The sequence below is a fragment of the Pseudorca crassidens genome, chromosome 4 (assembly GCF_039906515.1).
Source record: "Pseudorca crassidens isolate mPseCra1 chromosome 4, mPseCra1.hap1, whole genome shotgun sequence".
Classification (NCBI taxonomy): domain Eukaryota; kingdom Metazoa; phylum Chordata; class Mammalia; order Artiodactyla; family Delphinidae; genus Pseudorca; species Pseudorca crassidens.
The window spans coordinates 33,199,652-33,214,849 of NC_090299.1; the positions used below are offsets into that span (position 1 = coordinate 33,199,652).

Sequence of the window (15,198 nt, forward strand, 5' to 3'; positions counted from 1 at the left end):
GTACCCTGTGTGGCATGTATAGTTAATATTCCAATTTATAAATGAGAAAAGTGAGGCTTAAGGTGGTTAAGTAATTTGCCCAAGTTGTATAATTGGTGGTAGAAAGTCCAACTTGGCACTCGGTAGTCGCTCAACACATGATCATTAGTTAAAGTTGTAAGCGTTTGATTTAAGACTCCATTCCAAGGAGCCCCCTGAAGCCAACTATTAAGGAAACAACTAAAATACAATGTATGTGTCTTATAAAGAAATATACCAGGTGCTATGGGAACACAAAAATGGTCATCTTAAGTCACTTTGGGAAGAGGAAGGAGTGTCATGGAATGTTTCTTAATGGAGATAACAGACTACCTGGATCATGCTATATAAGTAAGAATTAATTGGGTAGATGAAAGGGTAATATGGCATCTTGGTCTTTTAATGAAATAAGACTCCTGGAGTTCCTCTAGACCACCAGGTATATGTAGGTCTCAAAAATGAAGAATGCTTGAGATCAAACTAAAATGTAATGATCCTTAGATATATGAAATGCTTAAGTGTTAAATATTATGCAACATTTAAAAAAATGTTACATCACCAATGATTTTTCTTTAGTGGAGCCAACTCAAAAAATCTAATAAAACCTCTGAAGAGAAATAGAGGTAACTGATAAAATCATTTTCAGCGCTGAAAAAACAAGACCCCCCTGTGAAGAATGATGTAAATGTTAACAAGAATTTCTTTTCTCATTTTATTTAGGGAAGAAAACTATTTCAGAGTTTGGATATTTCTGAAAGGCTAAAATTTTTGCTTACACTGGGTAAGTGTCTCACAATTCATTATCTTTCAACTATAAATATAATCTTTAGTGACAGTAGTTATGCATATTGAGAACGTGTTCTTCAAAATAGTGGATACACTGAAATATCCTCACTTTCTTTAATTTTCTAATGATCAGTGGTAAGCATTAACAGGACAGTTTAAGAAGTGCCTTTGAAGTATTATAGGACAGCTTTCCTCATTGACTAAGGAATTATAATGTACATGGATATAATCTTAGCATGATCTAGCCAAGTAAACTAACTTGTGAAATCAAAATATGAGATTATAAAATTGTACTTCACTGTCGCAGTTGCCTTCAGGCAATGTATTGTAACTTTTCAGCTTTCTACTTGGTGAATTGTGTGAATAATGACTGAGGAAGAATGTTTATTTTTCCTTACAACAAGCTCATGTATTTTACATGTATATAATGCAAATATTTGTCATTCACATTTATAAAAATTTGTGTAATCCACTTTAGAGTGGAATAATTTAAGCACGTGTGGTAAAAAAGGAGAGAAAAACAGTGATAGAGCACTTTGTGTAAAAGAGTGACAGATTGGTGTCCAGGTTAATAGGGTCTACAAATAAGGATTTGTATAGAATAATATTAGTAAATATTAAATGATAATGAATTTTAAATAAAATTTTATAATATTTACCTCTTTAATGTCAAAGATTGATAATATAGCTGTTAAGGAGTCTTAGAGATCTATAAATGTTGTCTACAGATTAGAACTTATACTTTTTAAAAAATTTTATTTAATTTATTTTTTTATACAGCAGGTTCTTATTAGTCATCCATTTTATACCCATCAGTGTATACATGTCAATCCCAATCCCCCAATTCATCACACCACCACCACCACCCTCCACTGCTTTCCCCCCTTGCTGTCCATACGTTTGTAGAACTTATACTTTAAATCCCAGAGAAACGTGTGTACATTCTTCAAATTGTATTTAATAAAAATAAATTACTCGTATAATCGTAAAAATATACTAAAGCCTTTTTAAATAGTAATATGTGTATATACATATAGAGAGAGAGGGGGGAAGAGAGAAGGAGAGAATCTTTACCTCCTTGAATTACTGCTTTAATTCACTATTTAAGGTGCTTTCAGTATCTATGATACAATTAATACTTAGTGTTTGAAGTATTTATTTTTATCAAAGCATGTAAGGAAAGTTGAAAAAGTCTCAAGCTTTTTAATATTCCAAGTTCTAAAACTGAATTACATAATTAAAAAAAATTTTATTAGAGTTCAATTCCCAGTTAGTATAAGTTAGAAAAGCAGCTTTAATTCATATAATTTTTCTGTTTTATAGACTGCATAGATGACACTATAATAGTTCTGGCTGAAGAGCATGGTTGTCTGGACATTATAAAGGTTTGTCGTTAATCTGTTATTGAAAATTTATTTATTCTGCATACTTGGGATTCAATAGCAAACTATTTTAAAGCTATGTTTATTTCTGTTTAGTTATCTGCTTTTTGACAGAGTGACAAACTAATATGAATTTCTTTAAAGTCCAAATAAAAACTTTCAAAAAAAGTCAAAACATTGTAAAGTAGCAAACATTTAAGTAATATAAATTTTTAAATGGATTTTTTAAAATAATTCTTTTCTCTCTCTATTTACCAGGAGCTTCCTGAAAATGTGATAGATCTTTTGAAGAAGTGCCTCACCTTCCACCCTTCTAAAAGGTTGATATCAAGAGTTTGGGATTATTACTGAGATCTTAACATATAAGTAGTTAAGTTTTTAATACTAAAGGGTTAAATAAGAATATTAACATATATAGTAGTACATGATTGATATTGGTATCATAATTGTTAGTTATGGCTTTAATGTATGGTAATTAAAGAAGAAAAAATAATTAACCATGGTTAGAAAACTGGCATATACCAAAAGCAGTTACTAGTTCATTTCCTAGCCTCCAATTAGAAAATCAGCTAAACTGTGGAATATAGATATGCCTAGATACAAATGATATGAGAAAAATGAGAACAAAAGTTTATTGGCAAATATGTATTATAGAAAAGAACTTAGATAAATGGTGAGGTAAGTTAATAATTGTTGATAATATAAAAGGATTTCTTAGAAGTTTTATTATTTATTTTCATTTGATGATGTCATTGTTAGCCATCCAGTTGTCCCTAAACTCAGTAAGTATATAATATTTGAAAATAATATATTCGAATTTGTCTTTAGGAAAACATTTCCTAAAGAGAGGAATGGTATTAAAAGCATAGTTTTGGGTAAATATACCACATAAACTAAGAGAGTAGGAAGAAAATCAGAAGATTTTATCAGTTTACAATTTTATTATTTAATTAAGGTATTCAGTAAAGCAGGTATATGATGGTCAAGCTAAAAGTAAAAAATGGAGATGCTCATATGTAATAATTTTTTATCATAAAGTACAAAAAGCACAACAAAGGTAAAAAAGTCAGCATTTATTTACAGTCACTTGATTCTCTTTTTAAAGGTATATATCTAGACTCTAATAAGGAGAACTTTATTATTTTCTATACTAATGAGGTAATTTTGACTTTTAACTATCCATTGAAGTGTGCCATTATTCTAGGAAAATTTTAATGACTTTCATTCATGTTCCGTATTTTAAATATTTCTTAAGGCCAACCCCAGATGAATTAATGCAGGACAATGTGTTCAGTGAAGTGTCACCTTTATACACTCCCTTTACCAAACCTCCCAGCCTGTTTTCTTCTTCTCTGAGATGTGCCGATTTAACTCTGCCTGAGGATATCGGTCAGCTGTGTAAAGGTAATGATAAATACAACAAAGGATAGAAGTAATTCTGGAAGTGATTAAAATATAACCTAACATTTTAGTCCTTTAAATTTAATTTCTTTGGAGCAAGAAATTTAAGAATGAAGGAAAGGAAGTAGCACCAAACAAAAATTTTTTTATTATGTAAACCAAGGTCTTATTTTCATCTCAAATCTTAATGCTAAAATCAGATCTTCTAATTTCCAATGGAATTTCTACTACAACAATATTTGTATATCATATTTCATAAAATGTATTATAAATGATCTCAAAAAATCATATTATTGATAGGAAGTCCATATCATTATATTCCATGTTTGTAACAGAATATCACCTTTTCTCTTTTAATTCCTCTCTGAAGATTACAACTCTCAGAATGTGTGTTTTAGGGACACCAGTATGTTACCTTTATACTGAAAAATTATCACTACATAAGTTGTGGCAGGAAATACTTAATGAACATTGGTTCAATCAAATATTTATTGAGTTTCTACTATGTTCCATACACTGTATCTGCAAGTATCATTTTTGCCAAATGGGTAGGCAGACAGACATTCAGTCGCACAATTACTGTTATAAATGAGGGTTAGTACGCACGTAGTAAGCGGAAGCAAAGCCTCCCTGAGATATAAAGAAGGACTTCTCAAAAGAGGCAGAAATTGCCTCAAGACATAAAGATGGGACAGTGTGTGTTGGTTGCCTACCCAAGTGCTTTTTTCTGCCCTTCTTTCTTTCCTGCAGAGCTTGATATATCTGATATGTATATCCCATATTCTCTGATACAGAGGGGAAAAATTACACTTTTTTCTCAAAGAAACTGAATACACAACCAATATGTATATCTGCATTTAATCCTCTGCATTTTGTAGTATGACTATTCTTTTTTATTTTTTAAATAAGCAAGAGAATTTGCTTATGAAGCTAGACTTGGATTACCACCAAATGAGCAGATTTCCTCCCCTCCCCTCCAGAATCTTAAAAATTTATGTATAGAGGCCTTAGTTGGGTTCAATTGTGTATTCAGTGCAGACAATCTCAACACCACACATCTATCTCAAGGCTGTATTCTTGGAGCAGCTTCTGGGAGTGGGGAAGGCAAGCTGAACGCACTTTCCAAGGACAGGGGAAGGGGAGGGAGCCTCCATTTGCCAGGGTCCAGCTTGACATCAACTGGCTTTCATGTCTTTTTGATGACCTCCTTCAATAGGAGGAATACATAATGATGGGGTTCCAGGAAGGCCTCCCCAAGAAGTGCTACTCTGGCACACAGATTATTTTGAGCTAAAAATAAGCAAGGCCCAAAAGACTCATAAAGAACTTTTGGACTTTCCCCTAACTGTTTAAAAGAATTGAAGATGGAAGACCTGTTCCAGGAAAGAGTTATCACCCACAGATAATTACAGAAAATATGAACTCAGTGTGGTAAACAGGGAGGAACCTAGCAAGGCCCCTTTGATCAAAGTCCTCTCTGTGTAGTATGACTATTCTAAAGGGAATCTTATTATGTTTTTCAGTTTTTACTTTTTTATAATGTCAGCTATTATTGCCTGTTGCCTTTTAATAAAAACAGAAGGTGTGATAGCTTTTTAATTTTCCATTAATAGGTTTAAGCAGTGATTACCTGGCAGAAAGATCTATTGAAGAAGTGTATTACCTTTGGTGTTTAGCTGGAGGTGACTTGGAAAAAGAGCTTGTGAACAAGGAAATCATTCGATCCAAACCACCTATCTGCACACTCCCCAAGTAAGGAAAGAAAACTTCTCTTGGAAATGAGAAAAATCTAGTAATAACTTCTTTTTAATTTGATATTTTTTTTCTTTTGGTAGACATTCCAAGTCAGTGATTATGAAAGCAATTGGGAGTCAATACCTTGTTTTCTTGGCAGGAGTTCCTAATTGCAGAGTTCCCATCAGTGTTTTTATTATTTTAATAAATATGGTTTTTTAATAAATAATTTGTTTTATGATCTATTTGAAGTAATATTGAAGTTAATATTATGGAATATCTCACAATAGTTGGTGATCAATAAAAGAAAAAATGTACAAATCAGAAAGAACAGTAATGTTTAAGAGAGTTAATAAACTAGGCTAGTGTTCCCATTATGAGGAACTATTTTTTTTACTTCTAATGATATTTTAAAATGTACTCGGTGACCTCAATGCTTGTGCTAGAGATCATCATGGTGCTAAATCACTGTTGAGAAAAATCTGCAGAACTACATAAGGTCTTGGACACCATCCTGTAAATTATCTAGAAGTTAAATAACAATACAACCCTAAGGGCCAAAATTGTCACTGTTCCATTGCTCTTCATATTTATTCATAAAGAAGAGAACCTGAATCTCTTTCCACCAGTGCCTTAAAGTTTTAATTTTAGATTTTAGAACTAGATTTGATCTTTGTAGGTAACTGTAGAATTAATCTGCTGATATTTTTTTCTTCACATGTAAATTTTAGGTTAATTATTTGAATACACCACTAGCTCTCTACATTTTTCCCCTCTTAAGCTGATTTTTAAATATTACTTTAATTATATTGTTCACACAATGAATTAAGTAGAAAATTAGGAAATAAGATGATGGAAATTATAAGAATAAATGGTTTGAAGGATATAAAAATTCTCAAAAGTAATTCTCTAAAATTCTAAATGCATTTATTATTCAGTATTCTTTCTCCTGAGGAGTTATCATCATTAGCATCTTTCTTTCTTGTTCCCTTTATCATTTTTTACTCATATAAACTTCCTCAGGAACACATTTACATACTGTCAGGAGAGTAATTTAATCATTGCACCTGCATGAGCAGAGAGTATAAATCATACTCTTGTATTACTAAAATGCTTTATATTTATATACTGTATTTATACCAACTCAACATATATTTAAAAATGAAAATTTTTTGGAGAAATTTCAACCAACAGTTACTTTTTTATTAACCCATTCAGTCTAAAATTTCTTTTTTTCTTTTGTTGAAGAGATTGATAATTTAGAATAAATTTTCTACAAGAAACAATAAATCAGATTTCTGTGCTCACTAAAATAATTAAAAATAATTTTTTAAATCTCCTTTCAGTTTTCTCTTTGAAGATGGTGAAAGCTTTGGACAAGGTCGAGATAGAAGCTCACTATTAGATGACACCACTGTGACATTGTCATTATGCCAGCTAAGAAATGTAAGAATGGTATTTTGGCAAATTTGCTTCAGAACTTTCTCCCTTCCTTCCTTCTGTTTTTTTTTTTAATAAAACCTTACAGATACACATGAATCCTTAAATTTCTGCCTGGTACTATAAAATATGTGAGAGTTTCTTTAAGGTATGTGCCCAGGAGTGGCATTGTTGGAAAATAGTATCTGTACATCATCAGCTTAGTATATGTTGTTATATTGTCTGTTCATACAAGTGGCCTTATCACTTTATCTTTTTACTATCGTTGGATAAGGGTTCTCATTTGTCCGCATATGTGATAGCACATGGTCTTATCAAATTAAAAATTATTGTTCTGAAAGGTGTAGAATGGTATTTTACTATAATACTAATTTTCAATTTCCTGACTTTAGTACAGTTATGAGCCTTTTCATATTTTTTGCAATTTGCTTACCTCTCTGTACATTACTAGTTCATATCTCTTGCCAGTTTTTTTGCGTGATTTCTTACTGATTTGAGGACTTTTAAAAATGTATTCATTTACACAACCTTTGTTGGGTATACAGGCGTACCTCAATTATCACACTTAGCTTTATTGCACTTCAGAGATATTGCATTTTTTACAAATTGAAGGTTTGTGGCAACCATGCATCAGGCAAGTCTCTTGGCACCATTTTCCCAACAGCATTTGCTCACTTTGTGTCGCTGTGTCACATTTTGGTAATTCTTGCAGTATTTCAAACTTTTTCATTATTATTGTATTTGTTATGGTAATCTTTGATTAGTGATTTTTATGTTACTGCTGTAATCATTTTGGGGCACCACGAGCTATGCCCACATAAGATGGTGAACTTAATCTGTAAATGTATGTTCTGACCATTCCACCAACTGACTGTTCCATCTCTCTCCCTCTTCCCCGGCCTCCCTATTCTCTGAGATACAACAGTGTTGAAACTAGGCCAGTTAATAACCCTACAGTGGCCTCTAAGTGTTAAAGTGAAAGGAAGAGTTTCTCATCTCTCACTTTAAATCAAAAGTTAGACCTGATTAAGCTTATTATTGATGAAGGTGTGTCAAAACGTGAGATAGTCCAAAAGCTAGGCCTTTTGCACCAAACAGCCAAGTTGTGAATGCAAAGAAAAAAATACTTAAAGGAAATTAAAAGTGCTACTCCAGTGAACAGTGATCTTGATAGAAGATGAAAACAGCCACAACATTCCCTTAAGCCAAAGCCTAATCCAGAGCAAGGTCCTAACTCTCTTCAATTCTGTGAAGACTGAGAAGGGTGAGGAAGCTGCAGAAGAAAAATTTGAAGCTAACAGCGCTTGATTCATGAGTTATAAGAAAAGAAGCCATCTCTAGAACATAACAGTGCAAGATGAAGTCAGCAAGTACTGATGTAGAAGCTGCAGGAAGTTATCCAGATGTAACTAACATAAGTAATGAATGTGGCTACACCAAACAACAGATTTTCCATGTAGATGAAACAGCCTTCTATTGGAAGAAGATGCCATCTAGACTTTCATAGCTAGAGAGGAGAAGTCAATGCCTGGCTTCAAAGTACAGACTGAGTCTCTTGTTTGGGGCTAATGCTGCAGCTGGTGACTTTAAGTTGAAGCCAATGCTAATTTACCATTTTGAAAATTTTAAGACCTTTAAGAATGATGCTCAGTCTATTCTGCGTATGCTCTATCAGTGGAACAATAAAGCCTGTATGACAGTACATCTGTTTACAGCATGGTTTATTGAATATTTTAAGCCCACTATTGAGACCCACTGCTCAGAAAAATGATTCCTTTCAAAATGTTACTGCTCACTGACAATGCACCAGGTTACCCAAGAGCTCTGATGGAGATGTACAACAAGACTGATGTTGTTTTCATGCCTGCTAACATCTATTCTGCTGCCCTCAGATCAAGTCATTTTGACTTTCAAGTTTTATCCTTTAAGAAATCAGTAAGGCTATAACTGCCATAGATAGCAGTTTATCTGATGGATCTGAGAAAACTTCTGGAAAGGATTCACCATTCTAGATGTCATTAAGAACATTCATGATTCATGGGAAGAAGTCAAAATATCAACATTAACAGGAATTTAGAAGAAGTTGATTCCCCAACCCTCATGGAAGATTTTGAGAGGTTCAAAAATTCAGGGCGGGAAGGAACTGCAGATGTGTTGGAAATTGCAAGAGAACCAAAATTAGAAGTGGAGCCTGAAGATGTGATGGAACTGCTGCAATCTCATGATCAAACTTTAAATGACGGGTAAGGATTTGCTTGCTATGGATGAGCAAAGAGAGTGGTTTCTTCAGTTGGAATCTACTCCTGGTGATGATGCCGTGAAGATGTTGTAATGACAACGGAGGATTTAGAATATTACTTAAACTTAGCTGATAAAGCAAGCAGCAGGTTTTGAGAGGCTTGACTCCAATTTTGAAAGAAATTCTGCTGTGGGTAAAATGCTATCAAACAGCGTTGCCTGCTACAGAGAAAACATTCATCAGAGGATGTGTCAACTGATGGGGCTGTCTTCATTGCTGTCCTATTTTAAGGAGTTGCCAGGGCCACCCAACCTTCTGCAACCATGAGCCTGGTCAGTCAGCAAGCCCTCGGCATCGAGGCAAGACTTCCCCCAGCAAAAAGGTTATGACTTGCTGTAAGCTCAGGTGCCAGTTAGCAGTTTTTTTAGCAATAAAGTATTTTTAATTAAGGTACATGTATGGTCTTTTTTTTTTCTACATAATGCTATTGCACACTTAATAGACTACAGTATAGTATAAATAGCTTTCATATATACTGGAAAACCAAATAATTTGTGTGACTCGCTTTATTGTGATATTTGCTTTATTATGGTCGTCTGGAACCAAGCCCACGGTATCTTTGAGGTATGCCTGTATGTGGTGCGTTTATGTTCTCGTCTGTGGCTTTTCCTTTAACTTTTTGATGGTGTCTTTTAATGAATAGAGTTCTTAATTTTATCAATGCTTTTCTTTATAGTCAAATATGTTTTGATATATTTTGCTTATTGTAACATTTAAATTTAATGTTAACATTTACCAAGGTTACAAATATATTTTTATGAAGTTCTTCTGTATTTTCTTCTAAAAGATTTAGACCTTTTTTCCACATTTTGTCCATTGATTCACCTGTATTTTTTTTTTTTTTAGTAAGATGTGAGGTAGATATCCAAAATCACATTTCATTCATAAGAAATAATCCCTTGTCTCAGCACTACATATTGAATAATTCGCTCTTGGTTTTTTGATCTGTAATATCAGCTCTTTCATGTATGTGTGGATATGTTTCTGAGCTTTCTATTCTGATCTTTGACCTATTGGTATAACCTTAGCCAATAACACACTATATTAATACATGGTTTTATATGAGGTCTTGATGCCTAGCAGGGGAGATGCCCAGTTTGTTCTTTAACGTGAACTCTCTAACATGGAGCTCTTCTATTTGATTTTTATAATCGTCTTGTCATTTCATTTTAAAAGTATAGGATTTTGATTAGAATTGCATTGAATTTGTAGAGAATTGATATCTTCAACATATGAGTCCTATTTCTTGAACATGGTGTAGATGTACCATTTATTTAGGTCCTATTTTATATCAAAATTTCCTTTTTAGTGTCTATATATGTTATCAGATTTATTCCTAAGATATTAAATTGTTGGTCTTATAAATAGGATGTGTGTATGTGTATATATGATGTTTCTCACTCTGAAGTTTGTTTTGTTTGAAATTAATATAGCTATTCCAGTTCTCTTTTAATTAGTGTTTCCATGGTATATCTTTATCCCTTTACTTTTAATGTATCTATGTCTTTATATTTAAAGTGGGTTTCTTTTAGACAACGTAGAGTTGGATCTTTCTTTACTTTTTTTTTTAAAGTAAATTTATTTATTTATTTATTTTTGGCTACATTGGGTCTTCATTGCTGCACACAAGCTTTCTCTAGTTGCGGCTAGCAGGGGCTACTCTTTGTTGCGGTGCGCGAGCTTCTCGTTGCGGCGGCATGTCTTGTTGTGGAGGCTTCTCTTGTTGCAGAGCATGGGCTCTAGGCACACAGGCTTCAGTAGTTGTGGTGCACGGGCTCAGTAGTTGTGGCTTGTGGGCTCTAGAGTGCAGGCTCAGTAGTTGTGGCACACGGGCTTAGTTGCTCCATGGCATGTGGGATTCTTAACCCCTGCACCACCATCTTCTTTACTTTGAGGTGTAATTTTGCTGGATACAGAATTCTAGTTTGGTTGTTTTTATCTTTCAGTACTTTAGACATTTCACCCCACTCTCTTTTTTGCTTACGTGCTTTCTGGAGACCCGTCTGATGTAATTTTTATCCTTTTTAATCATAGTTATTTATATAAAATTCCTGGTCTGATAATTCCAAAATGTCTACCATATGTGAATCTGGTCCTGAATGTCTTTCTTTTACATTTTAGCAGGGCTTAACAATTTTTTTTTGAAAACCCAACATGATATATTAGTAAGAAGAACAATCATAAATAGACCTTTAGTGCAAGATTTCATGTTTATCTAGTTGTTGTGTAGCTTTTTTGTCAGAGGGTAAAGTTTTCTCAAGTGTCCTTGTTCTCATCTTCCTTACTGCCTTTGGGTTTCCCTGGAGACTCTTTTATATAGGGTCTGAGGCTTGCAGTTCTTTCAGCTGGAATCCCCTGTATTATACAGGAACTCTATATATGGAGATAAGATAGGGGAGGGAGATAAGGTTGGAGGGATAATCTTATCATTAGGTCTCAGTGTTTTAGTGAGCCTTTGTCTCTGGGCCAGAGCTTCTCAGCTTCCCTCCCCATTTCTTTAGGTGAGACAGGAAGGCTAGAGAGAGCTGGAATTGGGTATTTCTTATCCCCACATCAAAGACTAGAGGGGCCTTACCCCAGGTCATTTAGACTCTGGTAAAATGGTTTCCCTTGAGGGCAGGCCTTTACTTTTGACAACAGGGTACTCTGGGAGCAGTTTAAAAGTGGTTACTTTGCCCCTCCTCCTGCAAGAGACAAGAGGGGATTTTTCTTAGACTTTCACCCTGAGAACCTGTTGGCTATGGAGGTAAAACTCAAGGAAGTGTGGAGTTTCCCCTAGGGCTGGGCCTCCAGAAGTTTTTATCTCTCAGGTTAGTCCTTGCTAAATCTGCAGCAATTAGTCAGTTACCCTTCAAATGTTCTTACCAGGCTCCAGCAGTAGCTTCTGCTCCACCTTAGCTGTGATTGTCTATATTTGCCTGTCTCTCCAGTTTTCCAGGGAGCATTTTTGCCCTGATCCTGATGGCTCTAAAAAGAGCTGTTGATTTTCAGTTTCTTCCATTTTTTTTCTTGCTGTTAGGGCAGGAGGGATAACTTCCAAGCTTTTGACTGTTGGACTGGAAGCTAAAACTCCTAGCCTTTTTATTGTTGTCTATAGCCAAAGATAAAATAGATAATTTCCCTTGTTGTCTGTCTCTAGGCTAGCAGTTCAGAGCCCTCTCCCCACCCCACCGCCAGCACATACACACAGTTCTGTCTTTACTGGGGTGTAGCAGGGTCGCCTCCAGTTTGGCTGCCCCTTTAATCAGGTGCCTGAGCCTGTGTCCCATTGTGCTCTAAAACCCTAGGCCACAGTTATCAGTAAGTATACTTTAGTGCTAGTTTACCTCCTTTCTCTGTAAACCCAGCTTTGTGTCTTACGTCATTGCATTTTTGTTACTCTTTTAGGTTTTTCCTGTCATTTAATATTTTACACATTATACAATAGGGAGATATTAGAATCTCTTATCTGCTATAATGCCAGGAACAGAAAATTAAAATATATGATGATTACACCTGATACCCTAAACTTATCATCTCTTTGAAGAGAAAGAATGTGTACAGTGGACAAAATAAGTAGCAATACAAGGTGGTAAACAATAAAGTATATCCAAAACATATGGTTTCAACTGATTGTATTTAACTCTTAATTTGTTTCTTTAATTTAAATATAATCCAAATTATATGAATACAAGTTGAATGTAGGCTTCCATTTTATTTACTTCCTCAGTTCCCTTACATTTCCACTTCTGAAATTTAAAATACTTTTTTTCTATAATTATTCAGAAAAAATATTAATGTTGATTTTTAAAATAATGTAGAAAACAAATAATAATTTTTATCTTATACTTTTCTGTATAAGTATTTTTGCCTTTTTTAAACCCTTAATATGCTAAATTTTTAACTAGAAAAAAAGCAGACAAGTTACTAATAATATTTATGACTTTCAGGGCAGTAAAACCTAAGCTTTAAAAAAATATGTACGTTAATAATGCAGTAAAAATTGGGTAAAATCTTATTTTTCAACTTAGAATTTTAATACGTGAAAGAAATACCTCAAGGTTTAAGGGCAAAATGGGATAAACACATGTCAAATTTTAGAGAAAAGTTAGGCATAAATCCAATGTTTGCCAGATTCTCTGTGCTGGGTTTTCTTTGGCTTTTAAAAATTCTGGGAATAACTCACATGGATGAGTGCACAGTGACTCTAATCAGCAGAAGGTCGATGCTGGCTACACAGCGACTTCGATCTTCTGTGTAGGTCCCCAGAGGAGCAGACACGCTGCCCTCTAGTTGGAAGTTGAACTGAACAGCAGGGCAGCAGGCAGGGTGGCATTAACTTTAATCACCCTGCTTAGCATTTGTCTAAGATTTTACTTTACTACTGCCTACCTTCTTATGTTTTTGGAGAATATCTGTAATTCTGGCAATGTCATCATTTGGTGTAACATTTATTATAATGACTTTGTGAAAAAAATAAAAATTGAATTTTGTCAGTTGATTTATCAGCCATTTGAATCATCTATGTTCAAAGTATGATGTGAGAAATTCTTTTGAATCCTTTTTATTAGCACCTTACTTTTGTCTTAGTTTGTATTAATGTCAAAACAAAAATCTGACTTTGAGGGATATGTATGCAAAAGTACATTTTAAAATAATATTCATATAATTTTAAAATATCCATTTATTAAATTTGATACTAATTTTAGTATTTCTGAATTGTGTTTGGACAACAATTATTATAGGTGTCTAACCTTTACAAGAGATACCTAGAGGTTAAAAAATCAAAAACCAAAAAAACGGTTCTTCACAGCCAGATTTAATCACTGGAGGCATGGTATATTTGCATATTTATGTTAGGAATGAATTTTAGATTCTATCTTATACTTTTCTTGGTACCTTTATAAATTCATAATTTTAATGTATTTTTCCTTTTAAATATGGATCAGCGTTTCTGTCTCAGATCCTAAATATCACAAATACTTTCTCTCTGAATTCACAGAGATTAAAAGATGTTGATGGAGAAGCATTTTACCCACTACTTGAAGATGAGTGAGTATATCGTCTCCTTTTACACTTATTTTTCCTTTCTGTCTATATTATACTGGTAAGAAGCTTGTACATTTTCTTTGAAAAGTATTTCCTAAAAATAACACAAAAATATGGTGTTTTTAATTTTAAAAATTTTTATACCTTTTGTCAATTTTTCTGCTTTTGTTTCTTTTTTACAGTCAGTCTAATTTACCTCATTCAAACAGCAATAATGAGCTGTCTGCAGCTGCCACTCTCCCTTTAATCATCCGAGAGAGGGACACAGAGTACCAACTAAACAGAATCATTCTCTTTGACAGGCTGCTAAAGGTAGAGATTCTAAACTGTAAAGTGTTATAAAGAGCCCACATACAATCCTTATTTTTTATTTCATTGGTAATTCTTAGGGAATCTTGATGTCATGAGAACACTAATTCTTATGACCTATCTTTTCTGATTAACTTTAATTATAAAAATGATACCTGTTCATAGTACATAAAATTAAAAAGTAAACAAGATGCAGAAATCTATGCAAAATCATATTAGACAAAATATTACTATCTGTACTATTTAAAGAACACCTAAGGGGAGTTCCCTGGTGGTCCAGTTGGTAAGAATCCGCCTTCCAATGCAGGTGACATGGGTTCAATTCCTGGTCAAGGAGCTAAGATCCCACGTGCTGCAGGGCAACTAAGCCTGCGCACCACAACTAGAGAGCCTGCATGCCACAGCGGCTGAGCCTGTGCGCTGTGGAGCCCGTGCCCAGCAACTGCTGAGCCCACGTGCTCTAGAGCCCGTGCACCACAACTAGGGAGAAGCCCATGTGTCACAACGAAAGATCCCTGCATGCCGCAATGAAGATCCAGCGTGCCGCAACTAAGACCAAGTGCAGCCAAATAAGTAAATGAACACCTAAAAACCAAAAGAAAAAGCACTATTATCGAAACAGAGAAATGGATAAAGAACGCAACAGGACTACAACTAGTCAGTAAATCAATTCAAAATGTGTATCCTTACTAGGAATGAAAAAAAATTAAAATAACTTTTTCTTGCATACTGAATTAGCAAAGTGAATAAAGGTATATTGAGATTGGAACTCTCATTCTTTTTTTTTTTTTTTTTGCGGTA

The 15,198-nt window shown here is 34.1% G+C and overlaps 1 protein-coding gene across 4 annotated transcripts in view; it reads left to right on the forward strand.

The window, feature by feature from the left end:
* The window catches only part of TBCK (TBC1 domain containing kinase), a 231,272-nt gene that overhangs the window by 64,763 nt on the left and 151,311 nt on the right, over positions 1 to 15,198 (forward strand). For all 4 annotated transcript variants that reach the window (XM_067735397.1, XM_067735395.1, XM_067735394.1 and 1 more), the window contains exons 7-14: positions 739 to 799; positions 2,128 to 2,189; positions 2,445 to 2,506; positions 3,442 to 3,590; positions 5,201 to 5,339; positions 6,668 to 6,767; positions 14,042 to 14,091; positions 14,271 to 14,400. In XM_067735397.1, coding sequence (XP_067591498.1) covers positions 739 to 799; positions 2,128 to 2,189; positions 2,445 to 2,506; positions 3,442 to 3,590; positions 5,201 to 5,339; positions 6,668 to 6,767; positions 14,042 to 14,091; positions 14,271 to 14,400 — 753 coding nt within the window. The remainder of the gene's footprint in view (positions 1 to 738; positions 800 to 2,127; positions 2,190 to 2,444; positions 2,507 to 3,441; positions 3,591 to 5,200; positions 5,340 to 6,667; positions 6,768 to 14,041; positions 14,092 to 14,270; positions 14,401 to 15,198) is intronic.